General features: G+C 44.7%; 1 protein-coding gene across 1 annotated transcript in view; it reads right to left on the minus strand.

Annotated features, from left to right (window-relative positions):
• MICALL1 (MICAL like 1) overlaps positions 1-15,022 on the minus strand; it is a 35,760-nt gene that overhangs the window by 18,278 nt on the left and 2,460 nt on the right. Inside the window, exon 2 of the mRNA XM_040408476.1 lies at positions 12,406-12,454. Within this exon, the coding sequence (XP_040264410.1) occupies positions 12,406-12,454 (49 nt within the window). The remainder of the gene's footprint in view (positions 1-12,405; positions 12,455-15,022) is intronic.

The following is a 15,022-nucleotide window of genomic DNA, read 5'->3' on the forward strand; positions in this document are numbered from 1 at the left end:
GCCACCAAGGTGATATTAATCACCACAATCCAATACTCCAAAAAAAAAAATGTGTATATATATATATATATATATATATATATATATATATATATATATATATACACACACACACACGACAGTTATCCTTTAAGCCAAATCAGTTTGAATAACACAGCAGATCCACAGGCACTTTATTTCATTAGGTTCCATTTTTCCACCCTGTTTAAAAAAATAAAAGCTGCGTTCTGATTACCACCCTATAAGGGGGATCAGACAGGTTGAACTTCCGATGGTTTGTCTTGAGATAAGTGGTGCTAGTGGCTTCTTGACAGCACCCCACTGATCAGCTGCCTGAAGGGGCTCTCATTGCTACATCTACTAAGGGCTAATTCACATCTGTGTTTAACTGATCTGGCAGAGCAACGGCCTGACGGCCTTCACTGGGTCCGGCACAGCCGTGCACCACCGGACCCCATTTACTATAATAGGATCCGGCCACTTTCCTGCATAAGTGCCAGCTACAGACGGACAAAAAGTCCTGCATGCACAGCAGTTATGCCGGAAAGAAGCCGACGCACCGCCGGATCCCATTATAATCAGTGAGGCACATTCTTCACAGGGATTTCTGCAAATAAAAAAGAGGCCCATATATCTGAATTGGATGGTTTCTGCAGTCATTTCTGTAGGCCTCTTTCAGAATCTGGGCGAATGAACTTGCCATACTAAGGCCCCTTTCACACGGGCAAGAGGTGAACGCATTGCACCCGCACTGAATCTGGACCCATTCATTTCTATGGGGCTGTGCACATGAGCGGTGATTTTCACGCATCACTTGTGCGTTGCGTGAAAATCGCAGCATGCTCCTCTTTGTGCGTTTTCCACGCAACGCAGGTCCCATAGAAGTGAATGGGGCTGCGTGAAAATCGCAAGCATCGCAAGCAAGTGCGGATGCGCTGCAATTTTCACGCACGGTTGCTAGGAGACGATCGGGATGGGGACCCGATCATTATTATTTTCCCTTATAACATGGTTATAAGGGAAAATAATAGCATTCTGAATACAGAATGCATCGTACAATAGGGCTGGAGGGGTTAAAATTTTTTTAAAAAAATATATAACTCACCTTAATCCACTTGCTCGCGCAGCCCGGCTTGTCTTCTGTCTTCATCTTTGCTGTGCACAGGAAAAGGACCTGTGGTGACGTCACTGCGGTCATCACATAGTCCGTCACATGATCCATCACTATGGTGATGGATCATGTGATGGACCATGTAATGAGCGCAGTGATGTCATCAAAAGGTCCTATTTCTCAAAGATGAAGACAGAAGAGACGCCGGCTGCGCGAGCAAGTGGATTAAGGTGAGTTAAATTTAAAAAAAAAAATTTTTAACCCCTCCAGCCCTATTGTACTATGCAGTCTGTATTAAGAATGCTATTATTTTCCCTTATAACCATGTTATAAGGGAAAAAAAAAAATCTACACAACACCTAACCTAAACCCGAACTTCTGTGAAGAAGTCCGGGTTCAGGTCTGGGTACCAAACGTGCCGATTTTTCTCACGCGCGTGCAAAACGCATTACAATGTTTTGCAATCGCGCATTTTCCCGCAACGCACCTGCATCTTATCTGGGCCAAAAACATGACGCCCGTGTGAAAGAGGCCTAAATATTCTTCTGCAATCAGACTGACTTGAAGATCATCTAATGGTCCTTTATACACGGACCAATGTTACAGGAAATTATCCATTTGTTCCCAATAATTGCCTGTCAGATGAGGTAAGAGCTACATTTACATGCAGCAGGTGTCAGCCAAAAGTCACGATCACCAGATGAACGGACGCTTACTTGGCCAATCAGACATGAGCTTTTCTACAAACCCTCATCCCCAAACCCTGGCCTAGTTATCAGTCGATGTAAATGGACCTTTAGCCTTTGTTCACCCCTGCACTAATACATCAGACGATACATTCATTTGGTCTATCATCAGCACAGCCATCATTCTGGACTGATGCTGTTGCCTCCTTGCTGATAGCTTCCACCTCAACTCGTTGTTTGCTATGAAATTACAATTCATGCTTTTGTCTTCTTAGGTTTGTACTGATTTCAGGATTTTTTCTATTTGCCTATTCACACCTGCCCATCAGCAGGCCCTGGTCACTAGAAGGGAGTTGTGCATGCACAGCCCTATGCAGGAAAGACCAGGAAGGGGCTGCAGCAGTGAAACCGTGCTGGGTCCCTGCCTTCTCAGGATCGGTGAGGGCACCATCGGATCATCACTGATCAGAACGTTCTGGCACATCCTACACCTCTGTTATCTTACTCCCCGCTCCTTTGTACCTCTGTACATGTCTGGTTATTACTTTCTGCTCTGGTTTTTCCTATGTAAAACATTCAATAAAGCAGATTAAACAATGACAAGCTTTGAGGGAAAAGAAAGTCTGGGACTCGTTTCGTCCCACTCCTCTGAATTTCGGAATGTCTGCCGGGATGAGTGTCATATTTCATCTGTGATATCATGCCCTTGGCAAATCCTGCCTTTTCCAGCTTGGATACATGTCTCATGCAGACACACCCAGGCGGCTGCCAAAAAACCTGTCTTTCCAAGTGTGCATGAAAGCGGAAGCAATCACAGTCTAAACTTTCCTGAATATTCTTCTATCTGCTTCCATATTCAAAAAAACTGCAAAATGAAATATAAAGGGCAATGGAATCATAGTTTTGAGACCTCCTCGGTGTGTGAAGACCACGACTCTACTGCTTTATTTAACCAATTTCCATCCACAATACAAATAGAACTTTGCTTTAATAGCACATTGTACTTAAAGGGCTTGTTCAGCCTGAATTTTATTTTTATATAATGGTATATATATTATATATCTAAAAAAAAACAACACCACGACATTACTCACCTCACTGATCCCTTCACTGGTGCTGTCCCAATGGTTATCCGGTCCCCGCTGGACCCCACTTCCTGGTCCCCAGCTAGACACACCAGAAATGGTGGGAGATGCCTACTCATTAGCGGTGACCTGTCAGTGGTTGGCTGACCAGCCATCTCTTCGCACTTCCTGAGTATCAAGCCGGGAAGCAGAGTCCAGAGAGGACCTGGTAAGTGTCAGAATGGGGGAAGTGACTAATGATCAATTATTTTTTAACCCATTCTGCCCCTTAGATATTACATAAAAATTGTATCCTGCTGGGCAACCCCTTTAACAGGGTGACAATCTAATTTTACAATTGTAACATGGAACGGAAATACCTAGTGTTAAGGCTCATTCAGACGACCGTATGAATGGGTCCGCATCTGTTATGCAATTTTGCGGAACGGGTGCGGACCCATTCATTTCAATAGGGTCACAAAAGATGCAGACGGCACAACGTGGGCTGTCCGCATTCCATTCCGGCGGCCCCGCAAGAAATATAGAGCAAGTCCTAATTCTTGTCCACAAATGCGGAACGCACATGGCTGGTATCCGTGTTTTGCGGATCCACAATTTGCTGACCACAAAACACCATGGCCGCCTGAATGAGCCCTTATGCCACTAAAATCTCTAACGGTCGTGAAAAGCTGTGACATTATGTGTGAGGCACAGTGGCCCTGGGTTCAAATCTCAACAGGGTTCTCCAGGTCCCTCCCACTGCGATGGGCTAAATGGATTCCTACAAAGCTGGGCCTGGTATGTTGTTGTAAACCCTGTTGGGTACAGGGACCGATTTGACGGATTCTAATCTACTACCGTGCTACGAAACAAGTCAATGCTATATAAGCAACAGGAAATAACAGGGAGGAAGCCGGGGAGACCATATCATTCCCTGCTTCCTCTCTATACCGGTCACTGATATTACTTATCTAATGGCTCTTAGCAAAACTAAAGGCCCTTTTAGGCTGCCCAATGTTCGGGCAGATGATCACTAACGAGCTTTCGGTGTAAAGGTGCCGCCAATTATCTGATGAACGAGTAAAAAAAAAAAGTTTGTTCATCGGGTAATAGGAATGTTGGTGTGGTCACCTACCTAAATCATCGTTTGGCGGCAGTAGATCGTGCCATCTAAACAGCCTCTGCTGCCAGCAAACACTGATTCTGTATGGGGACGAGCGATGGCATTAGTGATCATTCCTCCCTAGACTGTGGAGGAGAGTGCTGCATGTAAATACAGAGATCTCCTTCACTGACGAGCAGTCAAGCCATGTAAAGGGGCCTTAAGGCTGACCATACACATAAGAATGGTTGTACAGTCGACAACTATCTCTCCGGATCCCTGATATACATGCCCGATCGGCTCAGTCGAGCAAGCATGTGTTTTCAGTAAAAGTAGGGGAAGGAAGCAGATGCCACACTCCTCTGGCAGCGGCTTATCTCCCCGAGAACAAAAGGATCAAGTAGTTGAAAGCCAACTTGCCCAATCAATATCTCCCTTTACAACTGCCATCGATGGGAGCAGGTAGGCCCCCATACACATTAGCTGGTTGGCAGGTTCGGCCAACATACTGTACCTGTAATGTGTATAGCCAGCTTGCTTTGCTTCTCAGGTTAACTGGAAAATTGTACATTCGGCTTGGTGCTGGTGTGCTTTACCGCGCCAGTGTGTGACACAAAGTATAGCAGGTTGACACATTAGGGATAGTCATTACGTGTATATACATGTATATGGCCTGAGTAAATGTCATGTAAAAGGAGTATTCAGTTGTGAACACGCGTCACCATTCCATGGGAATGCTAGATCAGTGCGACTACCGGGACCCCCACAAAATCCATACAGTAGGAGACCCGTCTGTCCTGCCCCACCCCACCGGCGCTTTCACGATGGCCAGGAGCTGTGCGCTGCCATTCCAAACCTTTCTATGGTGGTTGCAGGGACAGCTGGGTGAGCGCTCTGGAAAACGCAAGTAAATGCTGGTGCTGTCAGTCATTTAGGGCTGTCCTAATAGGAATATGGAAAGCTCTCAGCAGAAATGCCTCCTAAACGCTACCCACAAGGGCACACTAAATACTTGCTTCCATTTTGCGCATGGAAAATGCCCACTAAAGTCTATGGAGAGAGAGTGATTAGAATTCGGAGGCATCTGTATGGGATATTGCTGTCTTATGTACTAACTGTAATTCTTCCCTAGAAGACAGCCCATCAATAGTACTGACCTGTGGGGTCTCATGCACACCGCCATATGTATTTAGCAGTACGCAAAACAAGGATCTGCAAAATATGGATGACGTCCGGGTTGCATCTTTTTATTTTATTTTTTTTACAGACCAGTTGACTTCAATGGATGCATCCGTATGTCCGTTCTGCAAAGAGATAGAACATGTCCTATGCTTGCACGTAAAATGCAGACCACTGACCTATAGAATCAATTGGGCTGCAAAAAAAATAAAAAATAATGGTGCAACACAGATGTCATGCTTATTTTGCAGATCCGTGTTTTTCAGACGGTCGTGTGCACGAGGCCCAATTCGGATGATATATTGATGACACACGGAGGCAGTTTCAGCTTTGTGTCCATATCCAGTGGATATGCTGCTAATTTGTGAAGTTTCCACATTGGAAATGTAATTTACAGTACAGTACAAGTGGATGGGTTATCAAAACTGTGTCCACAGAGCGCAATATCTGTAGCACGGTCATTCTGATTTCACACTTGGCGGTGTACATCCTGAAATCCAGGGCCAATATGCAGCAAAATCCGCATGTAGCACATTACAGATTTTGCCACCGGTTTTCTGGGAATTAGCAATGGATTCATGGCAGAAATGATCCACAGCAGCTGGACCCGGCCGTACCAATATGCTGCCAGACCACACATTGCACAGACTTTTTGCTACGTTTATTGCTATGACTGGAAAGAAAATTTAAAATCAGGACACTGAGGTCTATATAATAAAAATGTGTTTGTGAATCGGTGATATACATCAGATAGAAATGTCAGATTATTGTACGTCTCAGCAGGCAGTTATGTCTCAGGCAGTTATGTCTGATTAGATATAATGGGGTCCTGCCATCTTGCCCCGGCTGCCATCTAGGCTGTTGTGAGGTTCTGGGAGCAGTGGTAGTCATCAGGGCACGCACACATGGCGAAAAGACTCCGGGCGGCCCAGACAGACCACCAGTAGAGAGGATCATTTGATCACAGTTTCCTTGTCAACCATCCAGGCACAGGTGGCACCTTCACCACACACCACCATCTCCAGGAGCGCAGCAGAAGGAAATATGGTGTCACGCCATCCATTGTCTATGGCCTAGAACCGGTTCTGTTTGGGATCCGATGCTGGTTGGAGCCTCGCGTGGAACGTCTTTGCTGTTGTCTGACACACCGCCCTAACTGCTGGTGTGATGATCTGGGGAGCCATTGCTCTGCAGGACATCCGGCCGCCATGTGTCGTCTCTCATGGCAGGATAATGCTCGTCCACACTCAGCACGGGTTTCCCAGGAAGGTCTCCTTCACATTACAGCACTTCCTTAGCTGCCAGATTTATGCCTCATTCACAATCAGTGTTTGGTCAGTGATTTCCATCAGTGATTTTGAGCCAAAACCAGGTGCGACCCTGAATACAGAACAGGTGCAGATCTTTCCCTGATACCTTATATCTGTGGAGGCTTCAATCCTGGTTTTAGCTCACAATCACTGATGGAAATCACAGACCAAAACACTGAAGTGTGAATGAGACTTAAAGGGGTCATCCAAGATCTGTGATACCCCATATTCCCGGGCCCCTCACAGATGTTGTACTTACCTCGCTTCCCGCTTCTTATACCGGTACGGCTGCCGCTGCATCTCCCTGTCGCGTGGATAAAAACATCAGGCGTTGGGGGGCAGCCAATAGCAGGCTGCGACGCGGACAAGCCTCCCTAGCCTCGCGGATGATGTTAGGGAGGCTCATCCCTGTCGCGGCCTGCTATTGGCTGTGCCTCCCCCCTCCCATGCCGGATGGATGTTTTCATCCGCACGACAGGGAGATGCAGCGGCTGTCAGGAAGCGAGGTAAGTACAACCTCTGTGAGCGGCCCGGGCATATGGGGGGCATTGTAGATCTAGGATGACCCCTTTAATGCATAGTACATGAGTACAGGTGATCTATATTGTACTGCCAGAAAACAGCTTTAAATTGGTTAGAAGCATGCTCTGATGGAAGTGAAGGTTCTCAGCACCTTTATACACTGCCCGTCCAAAAAAAAAAGTCGCCACCAAAAATATTTTGTTGAACCGCTTTTAGCTTTGATTACAGCACGCATTCGCTGTGGCATTGTTTCGATAAGCTTCTGCAATGTCACAAGATTTATTTCCATCCAGTGTTGCATTAATGTTTCACCAAGATCTTGCATTGATGATGGCAGAGTCTGACTGCTGCGCAAAGCCTTCTCCAGCCCATCCCAAAGATTCTCAACGGGGTTAAGGTCTGGACTCTGTGGTGGCCAATCCATGTGTGAAAATGATGTCTCATGCTCCCTGGACCACTCTTTCACAATTTAAAACGTAATTGTACGGAGAATTTACAATTTGAGAATGAGGCATCCATCATGAAAGAATTTTTTTTTGAAAAAGAGTATCCATCCGAAACTATAGAGGAAGCACTTGAGAAAGTAAGAAGTATACCCAGAAGAACTTTCTTTATACCAAAAATACAACAAACCATATCTAATAATGCAAATTTTAGAAAAAACACGACATTTCCTAAAAAAAAAAACACTCAAGTGACTTCAACCCAAAATTCAATCTCGGTAGAAATTAAACATTTTCTTACATGTGACTCTACCAGTGTAATTTATATGATACAATGTCCGTGCCGAAAACAGTATATAGGCCAGACTAAAAGGGCTTTGAAAACAAGGATTTCGGAACACTTGACAAATATAAAAAATGGATATATAAAACATTCTCTCTCTAGACATTTTAAGGAGGCCCACAATAAAGAATGTAAGGGGTTAACATTTACTGCTCTAGAAAGGATTGAGAAAAATTGGCGAGGAGGCAAACATGTGGAGACCATGTCTAGAGCAGAATCAAGAAAAATTTACGAATTTGGAAGCCTTATTCCAAAAGGCCTTAATGCAGAACTAGAGTTTTTGGATTCCTGTAGATTCCGGTGGGTGTGCCCCTCAACAGATGAGGAGTCGCATGTCTGGCTGTCTATCAGCACTGCGACCCCTCCTCTGTGATGGGCTCACTCACCATTCAACACTGAACATGTGATCTACATTATATTATAATTGTTACCATCACATGTAAACATTTGTATATTATATAAACACTATTTATTTAATATATTTAGTTTAGTATATTGTTTTTTACTACACATTTATTATCATATTTATTCATTAATATTTATTATTTCATATTATGTAATGTATACACTTCATAGTTAGATGAACACTATTGTAGAGAACCTAGAACGGATTGTTCTACAGGATATCTTTGTTATAGACACTAGACCTATGTGCATTGAGTTTTATTGTGTATGGTATTTTTATGAATTTTCTACTATAAAGCAACCTTTTTGGAAAATTTCCTTTATAGATTAGGCTAATGAGACCATTGGGCACAACATACCCCAAAAACGCATCTTTATAAAGAAAAACGCATAGAAAACGCATATAAACCGAAATTGCGATTTTTCTAACTCCAGACCAGATTTTGTATGTGTCCTGAAAGGGATCACAGGAATTTGGGATGTGACCACTGAGGAAGGGGGAAAGAGATTCCCGAAACGCGTTTGGTGCTACCAAGTACATCTCCAACAAGATATTCCCACTGGATGTCCGTGCGTTAATATCCAGACATATATAAAAATTGGAGCGCTCCCTCGTCATTAAAATATCTTGGCATACTCCTGACCCCTACTCTCTCCGACCTGTACCAGGTTAATTACCCTCCTCTTCTTCGGGCCATAAAAACAGACTTAGGTGGCATAAGAACACGTTCTCATGGTTCGGCAGGATCTCTATTTTTAAGATGAACGTTTTGCCAAAAATCCTTTTTTTCTTTCAAGCTCTGCCGGTACATATCCCAAGACTCTTTTTTCATAATCTTTTGAAAATGTTGACCCATTTTATTTGGGCTGGTAAACCGTCCAGAATAGCCAGGTCGACACTTTTTCGCCCCAAACTGGAAGGAGGACTAGGCCTACCAGACTTCCTCTCCTATCATAGGGCATCACATCTCCTTAGAATTGTAGACGGGTGTCGTCACAGGGCCTATAAGCAATGGATCTCAGTTGAACAGTCATTTTTGGGATGGAACGTGGTCCCTTTCGTGGTCTGGTGAAATGCAACAAATTCAGGGCCCATCATTTGATCGCCTCAAATTCGTGGCTCTCACCCCAACAAATTTCAGAGATGTCTGATACTCCTGTCATTAACCCCTGGCAGTCCCGTCAACTTCAACATTTCATGGCCACTCTCCCGCCAGCAGAGACATACATCCGTGACAAGACAGACTTCGAGTTCTTGTGTGACCAATCTGGAGTGACTAGACATACCCTATCTCGAGTGTACACTTCGCTGCTCTCTCCACCTGACTAATCTCCCCCCAACTATATCACTCAATGGGAAACAGATTTAGATATAGAGTTGTCCTCGGATCAAAGGCAGAGGTTGTATACATGCATCCACAAAACGTCAATTGCCAGCAATGTCCAAGAAGCTGGTTTCAAACTTATGTCCCGATGGTATAGGGTTCCTACTAGACTTAACTCAATTTTCCCAACGGTCTCGCCTTTATGTTGGCGTTGTAGCTCTGAGCGAGGCACTATTCTGCACACGTTCTGGAGCTGCCCTCATCTCTCGAGTTACTGGGACTCAGTGTGGTTGATAACGTCTAAATTCACCTCATACACCCTCCCTAAGACACCTGCTTTCTTCCTGCTACATCAGTGCGAGATTCCTCTCTCTACTTATAAACGTTCTGTGATAAGACATCTGGTCAACGCCGCAAGGACCTGTATCCCGGGTCTCTGGAGGCACCCATCAGCTCCCTCAGTAGCCATGTGGATTAACAAAGTCCAGGAGACCATGAGAATGGAAGACCTCACCTCGACATTGAGACATTCTGAGAAGAGGTTTACCAAGACCTGGAGCCACTGGTTGGAATTTTACGACTCCGCTGATTGTAAGGCGCTCTTATCTCGTGAGTGAGTGCGTGGTCTGTTGCTAATTCTCCTACTTCCCCCTTCCCTTCCCCTTCTTCTTTTCGTTTCTCATCCCTGTCCCCTCTTCCCTTTTACCTTGATTCATCTGTCTGTGGTTCAGATTTTCTTATTTTGGGTTCGGTGATTTTTTACCTGACCATTTGTTCTCTGCTACATGTGAACTTTTGTTAATATTTGCTCCATGGCTTTGATAACTGAAAATTGAAAATGCTAAATAAAGAATTTACAAAAAAAAATTAAAAAAATTGGAGCGCTCCAACACAGAAAGAAAAGGTCCGGAAGATCAGCTACCTAAACCGGTCAGCACAAGTTCACCTCTCGCGATTACACACCTGGGTCACATGAACAGATTCGAGATCTGTTGATAGCGATCGAGAGGCATCAGTGACCAAGTGGGACGCCGAACATTTGAACCGCGGGAAAAACTAAAAAGTTACCGTGAGTAAAAACCAGATTTAAGTGTTTAAATCGGACACTTTCGAATATTAGAGAAAGATGTTTTGAACGATTGTTTTGCTTCATTATTTATAAGAAAATAAGCACCGGAAATATACTGATTGGACAAATTACACCATATCCTTTAGTCTGTGCAGGACATTTTTCTATTTCCCACCTAGGATTTATGGTTCCCTTTGCTTTTGGATTTTTTATTGGATTTTTAGACCTTTTAGTTATTTTTAGGGATTATTTTAATTATTTTTTTGCTGCAGCAATTATGAAGTATTAATTATTGAGTCTCAGTATATGTTGGAATTTTATGTGATATATTAAATATTGAGATTGTATCTTATGTAATATATTAAATATTGTGAACCACTCAGATAATACTGTTACGATTGATATTTATCCCATACGGGGGAGTGCCAGTCTCAAACTACATTATTTATATTCCCTTTGTTTTGATTTGAGTGACTCAATCGAGACTAGAGCACCCATTCCAGAATTGTGAGAGGGGCGAGCTGTTTGTCTATATTATTATTTTACTCTTTCACAATTTGAGCCCGATGAATCCTGGCATTGTCATCTTGGAATATGCCGGTGCCATCAGGGAAGAAAAAATCCATTAATGGAATAACCTGGTCATTTAGTATGTTCAGGTAGTCAGCTGACCTTATTCTTGGAGCACATACTGTTGCTGAACCTAGACCTGACCAACTGCAGCAACCCCAGATCATAGCACTGCCCCCCCCAGGCTTGTACAGTAGGTACTAGGCACGATGGCTGCATCACTTCATCTGCCTCTCTTCTTACCCTGATGTGCCCATCACTCTGGAACAGGGTAAATCTGGACTCATCAGACCACAGGACCTTCTTCCATTGCTCCAGAGTCCAATCTTTATGCTCCCTAGCAAATTGAAGCCTTTTTTTCTGGTTTGCCTCACTGATTAGTGGTGTTCTTACGGCTACACAGCTGTTCAGTCCCAATCCCTTGAGTTCCCTTTGCATTGTGTGCGTGTGAAAATGCTCTTACTTTCACTATTAAACATAGCCCTGAGCTCTACTGTTTTTCTTCGATTTGATTTCACCAAATGTTTAAGTGATCGCCGATCACGATCATTCAGGATTTTTTCCCCGCCACATTTCTTTCTCAAATACGATGGGTCCCCACTATCCTTCCAGTTTTTAATAATGCGTTGGACAGTTTTTAACCCAATTTTAGTAGTTTCTGCAATCTCCGTAGATGTTTTCTCTGCTTGATGCATGCCAATGATTTGACCCTTCTCAGACAGACTAACATCTTTTCCACGACCACGAGATGTGTCTTTCGACATGGTTGTTTAAGAAATGAGAAGCAACTCATTGCACCAGTTGGGGTTAAATAACTTGTCGCCAGCTGAAAGATAATCGCTCATGCAGTAATTATCCAATAGGAGGCTCAGAACTATTTGCTTAAATCCAGGTGGCGACTTTTTTTTTGGACAGGCAGTGTACATGCACCAAAGGGACACTGACCTCCATATAAACCACTGGGAAAATACAGAACCCCCTTAACCACCTTACTAAAAACATCAGAGGATGTGAACAGCCAGTGACCGAGTGTCTCCTGGGTAATACCAGCTCAGATCAGTGGGCGAGTACTACGGACTTCCCATCTACTGATCTTACATATCGGAATGCACTAGTCATATAGGGGTTAGTTTATGAATGAGGAAGGGACTGACTCTAGATGGTAATCACATCTAATCACAGATGTTGGTCACATGTGTAGAGAACCGTGTGACAGGACCAATGGTCACGGTGCTGACAATTCATTCCCGACCTCCACGTCCAGCCCACAACTCACCAAGCGATTGTTCTCCAAGACGTTCTCTTTTGACAGTGAATCAAAGTCTCTGAGGAAGAGAGGAGAGAATAAATGAGTGTCAGCCAGAAGGATGTCACACTACTTATACTACGACCACTTCAATCTGGAGACTTCACCTCCCACTCCCCCAACCCCCAAAATAAAATCCATGAGCCAAAATGCATGAATTACATGCGGATTTATCATGGATTTTGCTGTGGATCTGCCACGGATTTCACCATGAACACTGCAAAGGGCGAAACCCGCAGCAGAAATCTGCCTGTAAGGGATTTAATATCTGCACCACAATTGCCACTTAAAGGGGTTGTCCGGGTTTAGAGCTGAACCCGGACATACCCTTATTTTTACCCCAGCAGCCCCCCTGAGCCTAGCATCGGAGCATCTCATGCTCCGATGCGCTCCCGTGCCCTGCGCTAAATCGCGCAGGGCACGGGCTCTTTTGTTTTCAATAACACACTGCTGGGCGGTAACTTCCGCCCGGCAGTGTGTTCAGTGATGTCACTGGCTCTGAGGGGCGGGCTTTAGCTCTGCCCTAGCCGTTTTACTGGCTAGGGCAGCGCTAAATCCCGCCCATCAGTGTCGGTGACGTCACCGGGGTTCCTGTCAGCCCCATGGAGAGCCCCGGTACGTCACTGGAACTCCTAAAAATGCCTTTGCCCTGCGCAATTTAGCGCAGGGCAAAGGAGAGCATCGGAGCATGAACTGCTCCGATGCTCATGTCAGGGGGCTGCTGGGGTGAAAATGGAGGTATGTCCGGGTTCAGCTCTGAACCCAGACAACCCCTTTAAAACCCGCGCTGATATTTTCCTCAGCATGTAGATGAAATTTCCTTAAAAACATTCCGTTTTTGCATTAAATCGTATTGCACACGTGCGATAAAAACAAAACTGAACGCAATCGCAGACAAAACTGAATGAACTTGCTTGCGAAATTGCGCATTTTTCACTGAACGCATCCGGATCTAATCCGCTCACACTCGTCTGCAAGGGGCCTTAGGCCTGTGCTTCTTCATAACTTCCGTGGATCCTCAGCTAGCTATGGGGCTTTATTAAAACCAGTGCCTACAACGCCGGCCTTAATAAATGTACCCCTACGTGTTTTGTAGTGGACAGATTCCCTTTAACCGGACCGCCACGTCTCGGGAGAGCAGCACCAGTCCTGGATTTTATCCATTTCTAGATAATTTGTCTGGATTGATGTACACCCAGGTCTTCAGCATTGACATGTCTTGTAAGGCTTTCTGAAAGTGGTTTCCATCTAGACATGGGTCACACTCCTCAGTGAGAGAAACACATGCCAGTACAAAGGAACAGCAGAGAAGACGTGTGCCGCGGCACTCCGCAGTCCGTAAAATGGATATCCTTTACTTCATTCTTAGAAGAACCTCAGCATAGAGACATGGCTCCGGACAATAAAGGTGAAGATATAGGTGGACTGCTGAGGGCCGCTGTGCCTCTTCTCCTCTGCTGCTACATGGGAATTTCTTGCTATTTCACTTCTGACCACCCTGAAATTTAAACCGGGAAGTCTGACCTGACTGGTGACATGAGTGTCGGTGTGAACTGACTTTTATTTCATGTGGAACCCGTCACTACATTGGACAAGAACAGCCCTTTTCTATCGATGGGAGTGAGGAAAGATAAGAAATGCACATGGAAGCGATCCGTATACTTTGTGGACCACAATATGGTCGTTGCGCACGAGCCAGGGCCGTGCGGCGCCAACTTTGCGAAAAAAATAAAATAAATCACAACTGGCAGACGTCCATTTGTGTCAAAGAACGTCACAAGATCGATCGCCACTTTTTTGCCCACAGGACACCTGCCCCATGAAGCTATTAGATATCTAGATGCTGGTCTTGTAGCAATCTGAAATAGTCTACAATGTAGTAAAGGGAGATGAGCCCCACCCGATACTGGTAATACAGCCATAGCTAACATATGACACATAGATAATGCGTGTGGCGACTATAAATACATGTATGACTGCGCACAGCAAGCGTGAATCACACTCATACCCTGCAATGGATACATCCCATAGAAATGAGACTTCATTATCGGCAGCGGAATGACGTCATCACAACATCGCCTGCCTGTGCTGCCAATCTGAAGAGCCAGGAAGTGCCCCCCAGCGGCACTAAAGAGAAGGGACAACCCCTTTAAAAGGGTCACCAGCGACCTTCCTATCCAACTGTTTGTATAGACACCTAGCTGATTAAAAATGTTCCCAAGTTAGAATACTTTTTCTTAATATGCAAATTAGGCCTTCGGTGCAATGAGGGCGTCACCATTTCTCTGGTTGCACCCAAGCGCCACTCATTTTTATAACCAGCCCCTCCCTGGGTGCTTTGCCACTGCCTGGTCTGTCAATCAAAGCAGCCAGGGAGGGTCTGGCCATCGAAATGAGTGGAGCTTGGATGCAACCAGAGAAAAGGTGACGCCCTCATTGCACCGAAGGCCTAATTTGCATATTAAGAAAAAGTGTCATAACTCGGGAACGGGGCCTCACATCAACAAAAGAAAAACAATGTTTTAATCAGGAGATCCACAGCTATGGGGGCCATTTACGAACAGATACACGCCTGGAGAAGATTCTG

Source organism: Bufo bufo, chromosome 9 (assembly GCF_905171765.1).
Source record: "Bufo bufo chromosome 9, aBufBuf1.1, whole genome shotgun sequence".
NCBI classification, from domain to species: Eukaryota; Metazoa; Chordata; class Amphibia; order Anura; family Bufonidae; genus Bufo; species Bufo bufo.